At 38.4% G+C, this 18,595-nt stretch overlaps 2 protein-coding genes across 4 annotated transcripts; one reads left to right on the plus strand and one right to left on the minus strand.

Moving 5' to 3' along the window:
• Window positions 1–707: 707 nt before the first annotated feature.
• On the minus strand, window positions 708–2,582 carry LOC121223795 (uncharacterized). 3 transcript variants are annotated; one of them, XM_041106272.1, is made up of 3 exons: window positions 1,513–1,633; window positions 1,323–1,410; window positions 708–1,214 (listed from the first exon to the last, which is right to left on the minus strand). In XM_041106272.1, the coding sequence occupies exons 1-3, from the start codon at window positions 1,628–1,630 to the stop codon at window positions 1,193–1,195; spliced, it is 228 nt and encodes a 75-aa protein (XP_040962206.1). In that variant the 5' UTR covers window positions 1,631–1,633; the 3' UTR covers window positions 708–1,192. The 3 variants fall into 3 exon arrangements, 2 of the variants coding, with proteins under 2 accessions (XP_040962206.1, XP_040962205.1); XR_005921158.1 differs by lacking the exon at window positions 1,323–1,410 and having other exon boundaries at window positions 1,513–2,582; XM_041106271.1 differs by having other exon boundaries at window positions 1,323–1,630.
• Window positions 2,583–3,571: 989 nt separating this feature from the next.
• Window positions 3,572–7,213, plus strand: LOC107912455 (putative pentatricopeptide repeat-containing protein At5g09950). The gene has a single exon (XM_016840638.2). It carries the CDS (start codon window positions 3,605–3,607, stop codon window positions 6,839–6,841), a length of 3,237 nt encoding a protein of 1,078 aa, XP_016696127.2. The 5' UTR covers window positions 3,572–3,604; the 3' UTR covers window positions 6,842–7,213.
• Window positions 7,214–18,595: the final 11,382 nt, after the last annotated feature.

An 18,595-nucleotide genomic window follows, 5' to 3' on the forward strand; every position in this document is an offset into this window, starting at 1 on the left:
TACCGTTTCATGAAAGGCAACATCTCGATTAACAAAAAAAGTTTTGGTTTCAAGACTGAACAATAAGTATCCTTTTTGCACAAGAGAATAACCCATGAACACAGACGGAATAGCCTTAAGAGAAAATTTATCATGGTAGCTAGGAGTAGTAGCATAGGTGAGACAACCAAAGACCTTCAATCGAGAAAAATCAGGAGACTTATGATACAAAAATCCAAAAGGACATTTCCAGTTCAAGATAGGAGTAGGGAGACGATTAATCAAAAAACAGGCAGTTAAAACACATTTGCCTCAAAATTTACTAGGCATGTGAGACTGAAACTTTAATGACCGAGCTACTTCAAGTAAATGTCTGTGTTTTCGTTCAGCAACTCTATTTTGCTGAGGAGTGTGAACACACGAAATCTGATGGACAATTCCAGACATATTAAAAAACTCAGTACATTCATTCTTAAAGAACTCATACCCATTATCACTACGAACAGTTTTAATCGTAGTAGAAAACTGATTTTTAACCAAAACAAAAAATTGTTTGAGACATATAAGAGCATCACTTTTATATCGCAACAAATATACCCAAGTCATTCGTGTGTAATCATCAACAATTGTTAAAAAAAACCTATGACCACTATGAGTAGAAACTCGATAAGGTCCCCACAAATCTATGTGAATAAGGGAAAAATCAACATCAACACGAGATTTATGAATGGGAAATGGAAGCCTAGTTTGTTTAGCCATTGGACAAACAGAACATTTATGAATACTGTCAACATCGGACATTGTACAAGAAAAATTAGGAACCTTATTAAGTCTTGAAACCAACGCATGACCAAGTCTATTGTGCCAAAGAATAAATGAGTTTGTAGAAGCAACAACAACTAAAAGCTGTATTCAATTAGGACTCTAACTTTACAGAATTAGAAGCTGTGTACAATTAGAACTTCTAAGACTACTTAGTCCTATCTTCATTATCGGGCCCATCAGGCTTCAATGTGACAGGCCCGTCCAACAGCTCTTTGAATCGGGCCAGTTCTCGTAGGCCAAATGATCCCTATCTGAGCAACAGACCTCCATTGGATGCATTTGGTGCGCTTGTCACGGGCTTTGAACTGCGGTCAAGAAGATGAAACCACAAAAGTCTGTTGAGACAGATCCAGGATGTAAAGACCACCTCGTGCTTTACCAATCCCCCTCATCTTTCCACTGCAGAGATCCTGTATGAGACAAAAATGAGGATAAAAGGAAACCATCAATGAAGATCAGTGGTAAGTTTGGAAATAGAAAGTAAATTATAACGAAAATTTGGAACATAAAGAACTTTCGTCAATGAAAGGTTAGGCAAAACTATGCAAGTTCCAATATGAGTGACTGAGACTGAGGAGCCATTTGGAAGTCGAACACTTGGTGATCCTAATGCACAAGCAACAGGAGATTCCAAAAAATGAAGATCCGACAATATATGGTCAGTAGCCCCAGTATCTATGATCCATTTGTTACCAATATCCACCATACCTGCTATACTGGCAGCAGCTTCAATCGCAGCAGGTTCTTTGTTCAACAAATGCATGATTTGATTATACTGCTTCTGTGTAAATACTGGCGCTTGTGAACGAGACCCACGGGAATCCATTACTTCACTACTACAAGCAGAATCAGGAGCAGAAACATTATTTACTGCAGAAGCAGAATTATTGTTCACCTTCCTTTTTGTAAACTTAAAATCTGCAGGATAACCAATTTACTTGTAACAGGTCCCTTGCAGTGATCACAAATGCCAGTAAATATTTTTTTTCTGTTCCATCTGAACTGAAGAGAAAGGAACCAAATCATCTCCAATATTACTAGAACTATGGTTTCTCTGCGACTCCTCTTGCATAATCATCGAATACGCATGATTAACAGACGATAACGGACTCATCAATAAAATCTGATTACGTATAGCACTATATGATTCATTTAATCCCATAAGAAAATGAAATAAATGCTGCTGTGCAACATGAGTATTGTTCTGCCTAGATTGAACACATCCACAAGAAGATGGAGGTACAAGGGCATCATACTAATCCCAAAGTAACCTCAACTTAGTAAAATAGGCAGATATAGAAACTGTACATTGAGAATATGTAGTAATCTCACGATGTAAGAGATAAATTCTTGAACCATCGATTTTGTGGAACCGCTCACTAAGATCATTCCATACTGCCGCTGCACTGGACGCAAAAACAATCCCTGCAGAAAGCTCTTTACTAACGGTATTCAAAATCCAAGAAAGAATAATCGCATTACATCGCTCCCACTGATGACCCATTTCCTCCGGTACCATATCTTTAGAGCAGGTGCCATCCACAAACCCCAATTTATTCTTCGCCAGCAACGTAATTCTCATCGTCCGACTCCAGACATTGTAATTCTTAACACCAATTAACTGATGGGCTACTAACAAAGTGCCCAGAGTATCCGAAGGATGAAGATAACATGGATGATTGAAGTCAATAACAGAGTCGGAAAGATTCATCACCTCTGTTGCTGAAAGAACAAAAAACCAAGAGACCGACAAACAAAACCGTCGTCGACACAAAAAAATTGAAACAAAAGAACGCCCTAGATTGCCAGCCCAATTCTACTGAATCAATCGAATTTGGGCTACAAACACCAGCCCAGTTAACTATTTTATGAAACTTAAAAAAGCTATTATGTAAAAGAAAGCCACTGTCTAATCATACCAGCAAAACAAATAAGAAAACCAACTAGAACAGCAACCGACTAGCAAGAAATCATCGGAAAAAACAATTGCCGTAGCTCTGATACCATGTTGAAATGATCACTCTCATACATCCTTCAATACTAATAGTATGTTTACATTTATAGACTTTTGGTTTAACAAACTAACTTGCTTATACCTAACTCTGCTAAGTGCTAACTACTAACTGTCTTAGCTTCTCAACAATGAGAAACCCTTCTCTAGCTATGGGGGAGAAACAGATTCAAAGACATTGGTGGGTCGTGCTTGTGAATGCAGAAGAATTAGATGAGTTCTCGAACAACTGCGGACATCTCCTTCAAGCCATTGGTACTGCAGACAGTTCCATAGTTTTCAGTAGTCCAAAGTTGCAGTTCCAAAATACCCGTAGTAAGAGTTAATATTGGGAGGATTGGCGACCGACTTTCGTGTTTCTAAAATTGCTGTTTCCTCCATTGATAGTATTTATGTTGTCTTGTTTGTGTTCTTTGATGTTCCTGTTTGTAAATGGCGGAGGCCTGTCTGTTTGTTTGTAAGCAGCTGTATCATTGTGTTGGTAAAACGGCTGTAAACCTATCGTGTTCTTTTTTGTTCAATGAGCTTATATACTTAATTTACGTGAAAAGGGCGGATTCAGTTTATGTTTTTGTACCATAATAATAATAATAATAAACGAATCTTTATGCATGAATGTTAATATTAATGAATTGTCTGTTTCAATGAGAGTTTGTTTTTCAGTGTAACATTTTTCGACCCTTCACTCTTAATATGCATAGCCATTTGTTCGTCAAAAGCTGATAATTTTGAGCAACACAAAGGAGGGCGAAAAAGCATGAACCAGAAAGGTCGACCTTCAACGTCGCCATGCTCCGGTTTCTCTTCCCATCTACTCAAATTCCCATGCGTGTTACCTGCAACTCAACACTTGATTTTACTTCATTCGCCCCTTCACTTTTTACCACGAGCGCCACTAACCAACATCTTTGCAGACCCCATGTCCTCCATTCCTTAATCAACCCTTCTCTTCCTTCTTCAATCCCATTGGAAAACTTGCTTACTCACTATAAAACATCTCAATCTCAACTCTCCTCCCCGCCCTTTTCAGCTTCAAGCTTCGAGCTACGCGAGTCTTTGGTTACGCGGTACAGAGATTCTCGTAGCTTAACCGATGCTAAAGAGTTTCATTTGCAGGTCCTGAAACATGGGTTTAACGAGGATGTGTACTTGTCCAACTCAGTCATCAATGTTTATGTAAGAGCTGCAGATTTAATATCTGCGCGAAAAGTGTTCGACGAAATGCATGAGAGGAATCCGGTTACCTGGGCTTGCTTGATCTCAGGGTACAACCAAAATGGGATGCCTAATGAGGCGTGTGAGGTTTTTAAAGAGATGATTTCTATGGGTGTTTGGCCTACTCATTATGCCTTTGGCAGTGTTCTTCGAGCTTGTCAGGAGCTCGGACCATGTGGTCTTCAATTTGGTTTGCAAATTCACGGGATGATTTCGAAATCTCAATATTCGTTTGATGTAGTTGTTTGTAATGTGATGATATCAATGTATGGGAGTTGTTTGGGGTCCATTGCCGATGCACGTCGCATTTTTGATGACATACAGGTTAAGAATTCAATATCTTGGAACAGTGTTATATCAGTTTATTCGCAAACTGGAGATCCAGTGTCTGCATTCAAGTTGTTCACGATGATGCAAACAGAGTGTATAGGGTCCAGTTTCAATCCTGATGAATATACATTTGGGAGTTTGATAACTGCCGCTTGTTCTTCCATTAATTTTGGTTTATGTTTGCTCGAGCAAATGCTTAGTACGATTACAAAATCTGGGTTTCTTTCAGATCTCTATGTAGGTAGTGCTTTGGTGAATGGATTTGCAAGTTTTGGTTTAACTAACTATGCTACGAAGATTTTTGGGCAAATGAGTTCGAGAAATGTAGTCTCTATGAATGGTTTGATGGTTGGATTGGTTAGGCAGAAATGTGGTGAAGAAGCAGCTAAAGTTTTTATGGAGATGATGAACTTGGTTGATGTAAATTTTGACTCTTACTCTATATTGTTAAGTTCTTTTTCCGAATTTAACGAGTTAGAACATGGGAGAAGAAAAGGTAGAGAAGTTCACAGTTATTTAATTCGTAGGGGCTTAGATGACACTGTGGTTCCACTTGGAAATGGACTTATTAAAATGTATACTAGATGTGCTGATATTACTGCTGCTACTTCTGTTTTTAGACTTATGGTTAATAAAGATTTGGTCTCTTGGAATACCATGATTTCTGGTCTTGACCAGAATCAGTGTTTTGAAGATGCTGTCTCAACCTTCTACGGAATGAGAAGAACTGGATTAATGCCTTCGAATTACACTGTAATAAGTGCCCTGAGTTCATGTGCAAGCTTGGGGTGGAGGATAAACGGACAACAGATACATGGTGAAGCTCTAAAATTGGGACTTGACGTGGATGTTTCGGTCTCAAATGCTCTTCTTGCATTATATGCCACTATTGGAGGTCCTCCTGAATGCAAGAACATTTTCTCCTTGATGCTGGACCATGATCTAGTTTCATGGAATTCTGTGATTGGAGCATTAGCTGATTCAGAGTCTTCAGTTCCAGAAGCAGTTAAATGCTTTTTGGACATGATGTATTACGGGTGGGTTCCCAACAAAATAACCTTTATAAACATTCTTGTGGCAGCATCATCTCTTTCACTCAGCAAATTGAACCATCAGATACATGCTCTAGTAATTAAACACTGTCTCGCAAATGACAGATCTATCGAGAATGCACTTTTGGCTTGTTATGGAAAGTGCGGGGAGATGGATGAATGCGAGAAGATCTTTTCCAGGATGTCTGAGAGAAGAGATGAAGCTAGTTGGAATTCCATGATATCTGGGTATATACATAATGAACTATTGGACAAAGCTGTTCATTTAGCCTGGTTTATGATGCAGAAGGGTCAAAAACTGGATGGTTTCACTTTTGCCACTGTTCTAAGCGCCTGTGCTTCAGTCGCAACATTAGAGCATGGCATGGAAGTTCATGCTTGTTCTATAAGAGCTTGTTTAGAATCTGATGTTGTGGTTGGAAGTGCAATTATTGACATGTACTCAAAATGTGGAAGGATAGATTATGCTTCAAGATTTTTCAATATGATGCCAGTAAGGAATGTATATTCTTGGAATTCTATGATATCAGGCTATGCTCGTCATGGACATGGAGACAAAGCTCTTGAGCTCTTTATGCGTATGAAGCTAGATGGTCAATTGCCAGATCATGTAACCTTCGTCGGTGTTTTATCAGCTTGTAGCCATGTGGGATTGGTTGATGAAGGGTTTTCTCATTTCAGCTCTATGAAGGAAGTTTATGGGTTGGCTCCCAAGATGGAGCACTTTTCATGTATGGTGGATCTCCTTGGCCGAGCTGGTGAACTTGACAAAATAGAAGATTTTATAAATACCATGCCAATGAAGCCTAATGTTCTTATTTGGAGGACAGTTTTAGGGGCTTGCTGCCGAACCAATGGCCAAAAGACAGAGTTGGGTCGGAAGGCTGCTGAGATGCTCTTTGAATTGGAACCTCAAAATGCAGCAAACTATGTCCTCCTTGCCAACATGTATGCTTCTGGGGGAAACTGGGATGGTGTAGCAGAGGCCAGGGTGGCAATGAAAAAGGCAGCCGCAAAGAAAGAAGCCGGTTGTAGTTGGGTCAAGATGAAAGATGGCGTCCATGTATTTGTGGCTGGTGATAAATCACACCCGGATAATGATATGATCTATGCAAAACTCAAGGAACTTAACAGAAAAATGAGGGATGCCGGATACGTGCCGGAGACAAGATTTGCGTTGTATGACTTGGAAGTGGAGAGTAAAGAGGAAATCCTGAGCTACCATAGTGAGAAACTGGCAGTGGCATTTGTTCTCACACGCAATTCCAGATTACCGATTAGGATAATGAAAAACCTTCGTGTTTGTGGTGATTGTCATATGGCATTCAAGTATATATCAAAGATTGTTGGTAGGGTAATTATACTACGGGACTCAAACAGATTTCATCATTTTGATGAGGGTAAGTGTTCATGTGGAGATTACTGGTAACTGACTTGGAAATTGCATGCAACACTTGGGGTGAATCTGAGGAATATTATCAACTCCTGAGGTTGAATCTGACTATTGCTTGGCTCACAGCGGGGTTCAGTATGCTCTACTCCATTCCAATACATACCATGGTTTGTTGGCAGCTGCTGGGTAGTAAATGCTCATCCCCTTCCAATTATTTTTCTTCAATCGGAATAAATACTGGGATAAGAATTTAGAAAAAAAAAACTGAGTTTACCCACAGTCTCACACTAACATTTGGAATTCATATTCAGCGTCGCAGAGAATTAAGTACTGATGTTAAGATTCTTGGAATTTTGAACAATGTCAATCAATATTACATGTGGGTAATATACAAGTTGTTTTGTATCATTCTTGAGCTATATCAGGTTTCTGGGTTTTTTTTTTCTTTAATTCAAATTTTAACGTTGATTTCATGCACCTTTTGATTTAGAATTATTCCATTTAGCCCATATGTATTAGATTTTATTTAGTCATTAAAGTAATAGATTATTAGTTGAATATTTGGTTGAATTGGTATCGGTTGAAAAAGTTTATGGTTTAAGCTTATTCTTAATTTATTAAAAATATTAATTTTAAAATTATATATAATTTTTTATTTTGTTATGAATGTTATTTAATGGACCTTTCATCTTTCATCTCTCTTGACCTTCCACCTTTCATCTTTTTTAACCTTTAATTTTTCATCTTCCTCAAATCTTTCATCTCCTTATAATCCCTTTTTCTTATTTACGTATTAGAATATGAAAATTCTAATCTCCATATATATATAGTGGAGTTTACAACTTGTAAGTATGATGAAAAATTATAGAATGCAATAAAAATTCTTATATTTTTATATCCATCTTTTATCTGTTAGTTTTGTTTATAATACGTTATCAGCACGTGTGTTTACATCAATCCAAGAGTTGTGTTTTTCGTTAGTTTGGATCAAGGAATGTAATACATTTTATAAAAATGTCTATCATGATAAAATTACTTATGTTTATAATTTGTTTCATTTGTTTAAGGGTTTCACTAATCTCGTAATTTGTTAAAAACTTCTAACATAGTCAAATTATTTGTAATTTATTTTTTGACTAAATTTTGCTTGTGAGAATGAAAAAGATGATTATGACATCGTTGGTACAACTCATTTGAAAGCTGCTAATTTCTTCACCACCCCTGAATGAAATAATTGATCTTTTAATTTTATTATTATAGTTTTAAAAAATAAATTTTATGCAAGTTTGTTATGTTTTTAACAACATGGTTATTATATTATATTTTAAATTATTTATGAAAATTTTATATATTTTAAAAATTTACGTGACATTTATTTGTTTTCTTTGAAGAATATGAATATCTCTCAAATTCAATTAGCGACAAATGGGGAAGACTTATGCTTAGGAGACACTGCAACTACCCATACTATACTTAAGAATAAAAAATATTTTTTTCATTTAACAATGCAAAAAGCTAGTGTGAGTACTATATCTAGTAGTACCAAAATCATAAAATGCTCAAGAAGAGCAAATATATTGTTGCCTAGAGGAACTAAGTTTCAAATTAATGATATGTTATACTCTCTTAAATCTCAAAGAAATTTGTTGAGTTTTAAAGATATTCACCGTAATGGATATCATATTGTGACAATAAGTGAAGGGAATAATGAATATCTTCAAATTACGAGTATAATTCGAGGAAATAAAATTATTTTTGAGAAATTTTTCGCACTCTCCTGTGGTTTGTACTACACGAGAATTAATACGATTGAAGCACATGCTATAATAAATCAGAAATTTACTGATGACTTTATTATTTGACATGACCGGTTAGGTCATCCCAGTTCAATTATGATGCGAAAAATTATTGACAATTCTTGTGGGCATTAATTGAAGAGTTAGTAGATTCTTCAAGCTGATAATTTTTCATGTGATGCTTGCTCTCAAGGAAAATTAATCATTCAGCCATCACCAGCTAAGATAAATTATGAATCTATCACTTTTCTAGATCGAATATGTAGTAGGCCAATTTTGGCCCACTAATACCAAGCCCATTTCCCCCTCTTACAACCCAAACCCGATTGATCCATTTCAATACACTAAAACCCCTGCCCAAACCTTAGCCCAACTACCCAAAACCCAACACTTGACCCAGGCCCAGAAGCCCAAACTCCAGACTTAGGGTTTCAGAAACCTTAGCCTACTCAGCCGCAACCCTCCCCACTTGTACTTAGCCCCATACACTGCTCCACTATAGCAGCCCCATACCCCCACGCGTCTGACACCATCTGCCGCTGCATGCTCCTCCTCCACCACCAACTCCTCCATACCCTGCAAAGACAGAAGCAGACCAAACAGAATAGGACAAAAGATAAACAATATTTTCCTAGTTTTGTAGTCGGCTATAAAGCTGAGAAATAAGCATTTGTAAAAGGGGGATTTTTGCTATGAAAACAAAGATTTTCTTTCAATATTAACAGATTAAATACAAGAACCATTCGAAAATACATATACAATCAGGGGCTCTAACACCAAATCGGAGAATCAAATCTAAAACCTAAGGTGACTTTTTTTACTTTTTTTTCTTTACTGTTTTGAGTTTGTTTTTTACATAAAAATACTAAAAAATATCAAAACATAAAAACTATTAAGCATAAAAAAATAGAAAAAAATAAAAAATATATATATATTTTTTACCTTTTCCGCGGTGGCCGGCGCCGGCGCCGGCGAGCCTCCGGTGGCCGTCCGGTGACCGGCCCCTGGCCGGATTCCCCTCTCTTCTCTCTCCCTTCTCTCTTCCCTCTCTCTTCTTTTTTTCTTTCCCTCTCCCCAAATGATTTTTTGGGTTATTTTAGGCCTTATATAGCCCTCCAAAACGACTTCATTTTGGGGGCTACACTTAAGCCCCAAAACGACGTCGTTTTGGCCATGCCCGACCCATCCGACCCGACCCGCTAGAGGATCCGCGTGTTTTCGTTTGAATGGGATATTTATGCGCGCAGTCCTTCCGCTTTTCTGATGCTTCACAATTAAGTTTTTTATGGTTTTCAATTTGGCCCTATAATTTCTCGCGCTTTTCGATTTAGTCCCCGCCAATGTGCTGCGTTTTAATGGAAAGGAATAATTGTTGTTTCGGTCCCCCAACGTTTCACGCGCGTACAATTAAGTCCCTTTTCTTTGTTTTCATTTCAAATTGGCCCCACAACTTTGTTTTTAATTCAATTTTAGTCCTTTTTTGTTGATTTTTATATCTTTATTAAATATCCTTGTTATTTTATATTATTAGTATTATTAGTATTACCATTATTATTATTATGTATTAGTATATATTTTTATTATGTACGTGTATACCTATATATATTTTCATATTTAATATTTTTATTTCACTTTATTTTAATATTTATTAATGTTATGTTTGTTTCTTTTATATTCCAATGTTATCATTATTATTATTCTTATTATTTTATTAGTTTATGCTTGTTATATATTTATATATTATAATACGTATATATACTTGATATATTTGTATATACCTCGGTAATATTATTACTAGTTTTCAATATACGCATATATTACCTAAATATTTAGTATTATGTATATTCTTCATGTATTATATATATGTGTTCTTAATACTATACTTTATTTGTGTCATGTTTTTTATGTTGTATTATTATATTTTAATATTATAATATATAATTATATATACATATATCTTTTATATATATTATCATTGTATATATTTTAATATTATTAGTTATATTTTCTTTTACACTATTGTACACATATTTCTAATATTATATTATATATACTATTGTTTATATATATATATGTGTGTATGTATTTGTGTAGTGTACAAAATAGTTTTATTATTATTCTTATCATTTCTAAGGTATGCATATACTGTACATGTTCTATGCGTGTTGTATGGATTTTAATATTGCTATATATACATATGTCATCGTACGCACGCATGCTTAATATTATAATTACGTGTATACATTCATTATTTCATTTCGTGTTCAATTCCATTATTACATTATACCTTCATCTTTTCTAATATTATTGTCACCTCGATTATTTGTTTCAATATATTCCTAGCTCTTTCATTTATTGATTTCTATTTCATATTATTTTACTTTGCATTATTTCGAAAATATTCTTATTCATTATTTAAATCAATTTCAATAATCAAGGCAATATACCGATTTAACATTAAGTCATCGAGTTCATCGCTATGTTGGGTGAACGTCAATTGACTCGTGTTAAAACGGCATACCCTTCTCAAAAACTGGGATAAACTAAAATTTCTCGTTTTTTTAGGATCATAACTAAACTTTACATTGAATTCGCATTTTTGAAAATCAAGACAACACATGTTTATGAGATACCAATTTTTGGGCGTCGCGAGGGTGCTAATACCTTCCTCGCGCGTAACCGACTCCCGAACCCTAATTTTCCTCTGGCTTTTAATGTAGACCTAAACTCAGCCTTTTGTTTGTTTTAATAAAAGATCTAATAGGTGTCCGATCACACCTAGGAAAAAGGATCGGTGGCGGCTCCCTATTTATTTCAAAAATCAAACGTCAAATTTTCAATAAATCGTCACAATTAGCGACCGAAACCAAAATTTTTACGTCGCTACAGCTGGCAACTCCACTGGGGAGAAATTGTTGAGAGTCGTGTCTGGAATTAAACACATTTTGTCAAAATTTTCAAATTTCCTTGTTCAAAGTAAATATTTGGTCATGATCCGAAAAATCTCGTTTTCAAAATTCATGCATTTATATCGTGCTGTAAATATTTCTTCTAACTTGCTTATTTGGTTGTTTTTCAGTTTTTAATTTTTATGGTTTTAATTTTGGTTTAGTTTCTTTAAATAAAACGTAAAGGTTTACAAGTTTCTCCCCACACACCGTGCACGTGCATTTTTTATTGCATAACATGAGCTCTATACCCGGGCTCCGTCCCTGTTAAAAGAAAGTAAACGCTACGCCTTCGTGAGTTAACTCGTCCCTCCGCACAGGCTAGTGAATACTTTCGGGTTACATATCACTTATGCTTTCGTGAGTTAACTTGTCCCTCCGCATAGGCATAAGTAAATGTAATCCCTCGAATTGATCTCGTAAGCCTATGATGGGCCATGACTGAGGCTCTGTGCTAATCTTAGCAGATGATAGTACGGGCAATTCGAGTACCCACCTAGAACCAAAACCGCATATAGTGAACCATACGAGCTATCCAATTAGAGCCATGCCGAACCTCTGTCCGCTTATAGTCACCAAAACAAGTACACGGGGAAAATACCTTTTGCCATCCATTTACACTGTTTGTGCAAAATAATTGGATTGGGTAGTTTAATTTGTTTTTCAAATTATATTTGTTGTGTTTACTAACCAAGTTTGTTTGTTTTCACTTTTATTTTCATCATGCATCATAGGCATCATATTAAGAAGGTGTTGACTAAGGGTTGGTTGCCAAAAAACGGGTTTCTGATGGAGGAGTCAATTACACAAATAACCGAGAAGAGTGCCGTGGTTCGGGACTGGTCTCTAAAAATTCAGAAAGAAAAGGGGGATAGTCTAGTGGAAGGATGTGTCGCCAATTTGCCCGAACATATAACTGTAAATGTTCGCCAAAATAACCTTGAGAATTTGGTTCGAATTTGGAATCAGTGGGATTCAGACACTAGAGACATTTTCACTGAGAGGTATGGAGATATAGCTCACCTGATCACCATCCGTATAGACAAACAGTTGATTCAAGCCATGGTTCGATTCTGGGACCCAGCTTATCAGTGTTTCACCTTCAATCAAGAAGACATGACTCCAACCATAGAAGAGTATGCTGCTTTACTCCGCATCGACAATGTACAATTCAGCAAAATATATGTGAAAGAGCCTAAGCCGATGACCTTCAAGAAAAAGTTAGTAAGACTGACAGACATGACTGATGCATGGGCCGAAAAACAGATAAAGAATAAGAATGAAACCATTTGCATTCCATGGTCCTCCCTACGAGATTTGGCTCTGAACCATCCCAACATGCTGAAAAGGGTAAATCTATTCGCTTTGGCCATTTACGGTTTGGTCATTTTCCCAAAAGTTCTCGGACATCTCGAAGTTGCAGTAGTTGATTTCTTCGAAAGGTTAAAACAAGGAATCAACCCTGTCCCGACCATCCTAGCCGAGACCTTCAGGTCCCTGAGTAGTTGTCGAAGAAAAGGGGAGGGACGATTTATCAGATGCGCGCAGTTGCTCAATGTTTAGATTTTGAGTCACTTCTGGAAGGTAGAGCGCACTCCGTTCCATATGTTTTCTAAAACATTCTCCCCGCTAGAAGCTTACCTCAATAAAGAATGGCCGAAGGAAGTCACCAAGCAACATTGGGTATCAATTTTTCAGAATCTTCGCGCCGAGAATATAACATGGAGAGCACCCTGGATCCGTCCTTCAGTTTTGCTATACAAATGTGGAAGCCAAGATTGGGTACCTTTACTCGGGTTATGGGGAGGAATTGGATATGCCCCGCTATTAGTCCAAAGGCAGTTTTCTTCGTGACAATTCCTCCCCTCAACTGGAGGATTAGCACAGTTCGAGTTCGCTTTCGTGGGTGAAGGATATATAAAGAGAGTCTGAGACACTACAAAGTATTGGAAGGAAATTCATTTCATGGAATTAGCTTTGTATGCTGATACCCTTACCCAAGATTACGACATATGGAGGAAGCAATGGGTAAATAGTCAGCAAATCTCATCAACAAACTACACCATCCAGAATCCTTTCTCGGAGGAAACGCCGTCTGAGCTAGAAATGGCAAGACAAGAATTCGAACGAGAAAAGGCCAAGATGTCTCAGGACCTTAGTGCCCTTCAAGAAGAAAACTATCAACTGAAGATTGAAGTTTAGGTTGAAAGGTCCAGGACTGAAAAGGTACAAAGAGAAGCCGAGATTGTGAGAAACGACTTAAGGGACCTTCATTTGGAAAACAAGAAATTAAGAAACACTATAAAGAATAGCGGGTTGGGCAAGTCGACAGCAGAATGGAAGGAAGAAATTAGCAATATCAAGGGAGGAATGGAGTTTTGGAAGGGAAAAGCAAAGAAAGAGGAGGAAAAGGCTGCGCGCGCTGTGATAGAGTTAAGAAGGAAGAACGCCGAGTATGAAATAGTGGCTGCAAAATTGGCGAATAATCAGTCTGAACATCAAGAATTAAAAAAGAAAACACGAGATCTAGAAAATATGCTGCAATCTCGTCAACAACAATTAGATAACCTCTTGAAGGCTCTAGAAGAAAAGAGTGAGCAGTACGATAGGGACATTCACGCGTATGAAGGAACCCTCAAAGAAAAAGAAATGCAACTTGACTTCTTGATCAATGAAATTCGTAAAGCGACTATGCAAGTTGTTCAATTATCAGATGAAGCCGAAGTTCTCAGTTGCCAATTCCCTCCGAGCCAAAGATCGAGCATATCAAAGTTTTTAGAGCAAGTGAAGAAACAAGGCAATGTGGCTAGGAAATTCGTGTAAAAATGAGAACTTTGTGTAATAGACTATGTTGATAAATGAAATGCCTAAATATGGGGCTATCTTGAAATCAACACCAATTTCTTGCATTTCATTCATAACTGACATTCATTTGACATTCATGCATTCATTCATGCATCAGTTCATTCATTGCATATCCCATACTCGTTCGCTGATGTTAAAACGTACAATTCGCAGTTGCAAGATTTCAAGACTAGAACCACGTCATCCGTATAAAACGCGCCGACAAGCTAGAGTAATGGAGAATGAATTCAATGAGAGAATTGAAAGGATGGAAAAAGCTCAAAAGGAATTACAAGAGCAACTGGCCAAATCGCAACAAGAGACGAGAGACCTAATGGTGATATCTCGAGAGGAATCACTCGAGCAAAGAGATCAGATGGCTAAAATGATGGAGATGATGACAACTTTGGTTAAAGGAAAATGGCCCATGCAGAACCCCGATGTTATGGAACCTCGGTCAAGAATTCACCATGATCAGGATACACTCTATCCCCCGGGATTCACTCCACCGCCCGCATATACAATACAAAGAGGGTATACTCAAGAGGAACCCACTGGCTTGGAGCATCGACCCATGCCACCTGCTCCACCCATTAATTTGGGGCAAGGAATGTTAGCGTCGAACCCAGGGGCTAGTTCTGCTAATCCACTAGTTCCAGATCTGGATGACCCAGCAGAGGTAGCCAAGTTGAAATTGGATAACCATGACGCAAAATATAGGAGTCTAGAGGAAAGACTCAAAGCAATAGAAGGCACTGAAGTCTTCTCCGCACTAGGTGCCAAGGAACTCAGTTTGGTATCTGATCTAATTTTGCCCCCGAAGTTCAAAGTGCCTGATTTTGAGAAGTATGATGGAACAAGGTGCCCAAAAGCACATCTCATTATGTTCTGTCGAAAAATGACCGGTTATGTGAACGAGGATAAACTACTCATACATTGCTTTCAAGATAGTCTAACAGGGTCAGCTCTTCGGTGGTACAATCAACTTAGTAGAGAAAAGATTCGATCCTGGAAGGACTTGGCGTCAGCATTTTGCGAACAGTACAAGCATGTATTGGATATGGTGCCAGACCGTATGACCTTGCAAATGATGGAGAAAAAGCCATCAGAGACCTTTAGACAGTATGCGCAGAGATGGAGAGACGTCTCAGCTCAAGTGGAACCTTCACTAACAAAAACGGAGATAACCGTTCTCTTTATCAATACTTTAAATGCACCGTTTTATGAAAAATTAGTGGGAAGTGCCACGAAAGATTTCGCGGATATTGTAATATCCGGTGAACTCATAGAGAATGTCGTCAAGAGCGGTAGAATGGAAGGATCAGAAGGCTCAAGAAAAGCAGCACCCTTAAGGAAGAAAGAGCCAGAAGCCCACATGGTGGGAACTGGGAGTCGTTACATGCCCAATTCGTATCCTAACCAACCCCGACCTCGAAATTATCCACCCCCGAATTCCTATTATCCCCCTCAAACCCCTTACTACCAAGCACCACATCCGTCCTGCCCCGTATACGCCACGAACAACCAAAGACCCGTCACCACTTTCCCACAAAACACGGTACCCGCCCAAAGCCAATCAAGGCATAATCCCGAGAGACCGCAATTTACCCCCATCCCTGTGTCGTATGGGGAATTGTACCAAAAACTTTTAGAAAAACAGCTAATTTCTCCCCATTACATGGCACCCCTTAAACCTCCATACCCAAAGTGGTACGATCCAAACGCTAGTTGTACATACCACGCAAGGAACCAAGGGCACTCTACTGAGAACTGTCTCGCTTTCAAAAGGAGAGTTCAATGACTCATTGACGCGGGTATCCTACGATTCGATAGTGCTAGTAACGCCACGGGGAACCTGTTCCCTAACCATACCGAAGGGAATGTGAGCACAGTGGGGAAAGAGGATGAATGGAGGGTCAGAAGATGTGTATCAGAAATAAGGACGCCTCTACAGAAAATCTGGGAGGTATTGGTTAAGAAAGGATTGCTCTGTCACTCTGATAGAATTTTTGGAGAAGAAGGTCAAAGTTTTTGCAATTTTCATGGGATTGTTGGACATGACATTCAGTCATGTGAGGACTTTAAAAGGTTACTTCAAGACCGGATGGATAATAAGGAGATCAAGGTCCTTAACAAGAGTGAAGATGCCAACGAAAGAGAAGTATGCGTCTCTGATAGCCAATCATCAGGGCCCCTTTATAGTGCTGATCGACCGTTGGTAATTTATTACGACGCGATGAGAGAGCCATTGAAACCACAGATGGTAATTGAAGTACCATCTCCTTTCCCGTATAAGGACAACAAAACAGTACCGTGGAAATATGATGTTAATATCGTTACACCGGAAGTTGAAAAGTCCAAAGCCATAACTGAAGATGTTGGGGAGGTAGGTCATTTTACTCGAAGTGGACGATGCTATTCTAAAGAAGTTGAACCGGTAAAGAAAAGTAGCGACTCGAAGCAAAAAGGGAAAGCAGTGATGTACGAGGTCGAAGTCGAGCAAGAAATTCCACCCGTGCAAGAAACTAAAAAGCCTGTGAATGAGGAAGAAGCTCAAGAATTCTTGAAATTTATTAAGTACAGCGAATATAGTGTGGTGGAACAATTGAGCAAGCAGCCAGCACGAATCTCAGTTCTATCTCTACTATTAAATTCAGAGCCACACCGGAACGCTTTATTGAAGGTGTTAAATCAAGCTTACGTGGCCAACAACACATCTGTCGAAAAGCTTGATAGGTGGGTAAACTATCTGAATGCGGACAACTTCATCTCTTTTAGTGATGATGAGATACCGCCAAATGGTAGAGGCTCGGTGAAAGCGCTGCATATCACGACCCGCTGCAAGGGCTACATAATACCGAACGTACTCATCGATAATGGGTTAGCGATAAATGTTATGCCATTGGCTACACTTTCCAGAATACCGATGGATTTGTCCTACTTAAAGCCCTGTCATTCCATGGTAAGGGCATTCGACAGGACGAAGCGCGAAGTCATGGGAAAGATCGAAATCCCTTTGGAAGTGGGCCCTTACATCTATGAGATCGAATTCCAAGTCATGGACATTACACCCTCTTATAACTGCCTTTTGGGAAGACCTTGGATTCATTCTGCTGGAGCAGTCCCATCATCCCTCCATCAAAAGGTGAAATTCATCATGGATGGCTGTTTGGTCACAGTCGAGGGCGAAGAAGACATCGTCGCATCTATCTCTGCTGATGCGCCATACCTGGAAGTAAGCAAGGACGCAGTGGAATGTTCCTTTCGATCCCTTGAATTCATCAATGCCATTTTCGTCGCTGAGGGAAATAGAATTTCGATGCCAAAACTGTCGAGAAATACCAGAATGGGTGTCAAGTTGACCGTAGGAAGGGGAGCTCGTGCGAGAAGAGGTTTAGGGAGACATCTGCAAGGAATAGTGAGGGCTTTAAAGCCAGTGCACCACAAGGCCCGATACGGTTTGGGGTTCCAGCCTGACATGCGCCAAAGAAGAAGACAGTGGAAGAAGGATCAAGAGAGAAGAATTGCAAGAACTTTGGGCCGAGAACCAGAATGGGAACCAATAGAGTACCCTCATTTGTCAAAAACATTTACATCTGCGGGAATGATGTACCCTGGACAAGATGATCCACGAAACATGCTGGGATTAATTGAAAGGGATTTTCAGAATGTCAGTATAAATGTCATTGACAAAGAAGCTGGTGCAAGTAAAGATGTCTCGAGGATACGCCCTTGCCCTCCTGGTTTCATGTTGAACAATTGGATTGCTGAGGAGCTTCTTGTAGTTTATAAGCCTTCAGAGTAATGCTAAACATCAACCTTCTATTGTGTCCTTAGATATAATGGAATTCTTTTGTAGGAGCTTGCATTCGCTCTTTATCATTTAAGTGAATATCAATGAAGATGCATTTTGTCACGATTTTTTCGCATTATCACTAATTTCATAATCATTTTCTCATTTCATAGCCTATCCTTCATTGCCTTGCCTGATATAATATTGTCTATTTTCCATCTGGATTCCCCTATAGCTTCTTTCATTCACTTTCAGTGCTCAGATATTGACGACATAATAAGCCGTTACGACTCTTGAAATTGATTTGAGAAGGCTTTTGCTTAGGAGAATTTGAAGCGAAGAAAATGCTGAAGATTATGTTCGTTCTGAATGTTAGGATGTGGAACACGAGATAAAGGTTTGCCTAAGA

This window comes from Gossypium hirsutum, chromosome D11, assembly GCF_007990345.1.
Source record: "Gossypium hirsutum isolate 1008001.06 chromosome D11, Gossypium_hirsutum_v2.1, whole genome shotgun sequence".
NCBI classification, from domain to species: Eukaryota; Viridiplantae; Streptophyta; class Magnoliopsida; order Malvales; family Malvaceae; genus Gossypium; species Gossypium hirsutum.

Bases quoted from the DNA above. Each gene is read 5' to 3' on its own strand.
- LOC121223795 (XM_041106271.1), bottom strand. From the start codon at position 1,630: ATGGATTCCCGTGGGTCTCGTTCACAAGCGCCAGTATTTACACAGAAG. The intron at 1,215-1,322 runs GAAAGTTCTTTA...TGTCTCATACAG, and splicing joins TTGCCTAACCTTTCATTGAC to GATCTCTGCAGTGGAAAGAT.
- LOC107912455 (XM_016840638.2), top strand. From the start codon at position 3,605: ATGCTCCGGTTTCTCTTCCCATCTACTCAAATTCCCATGCGTGTTACC.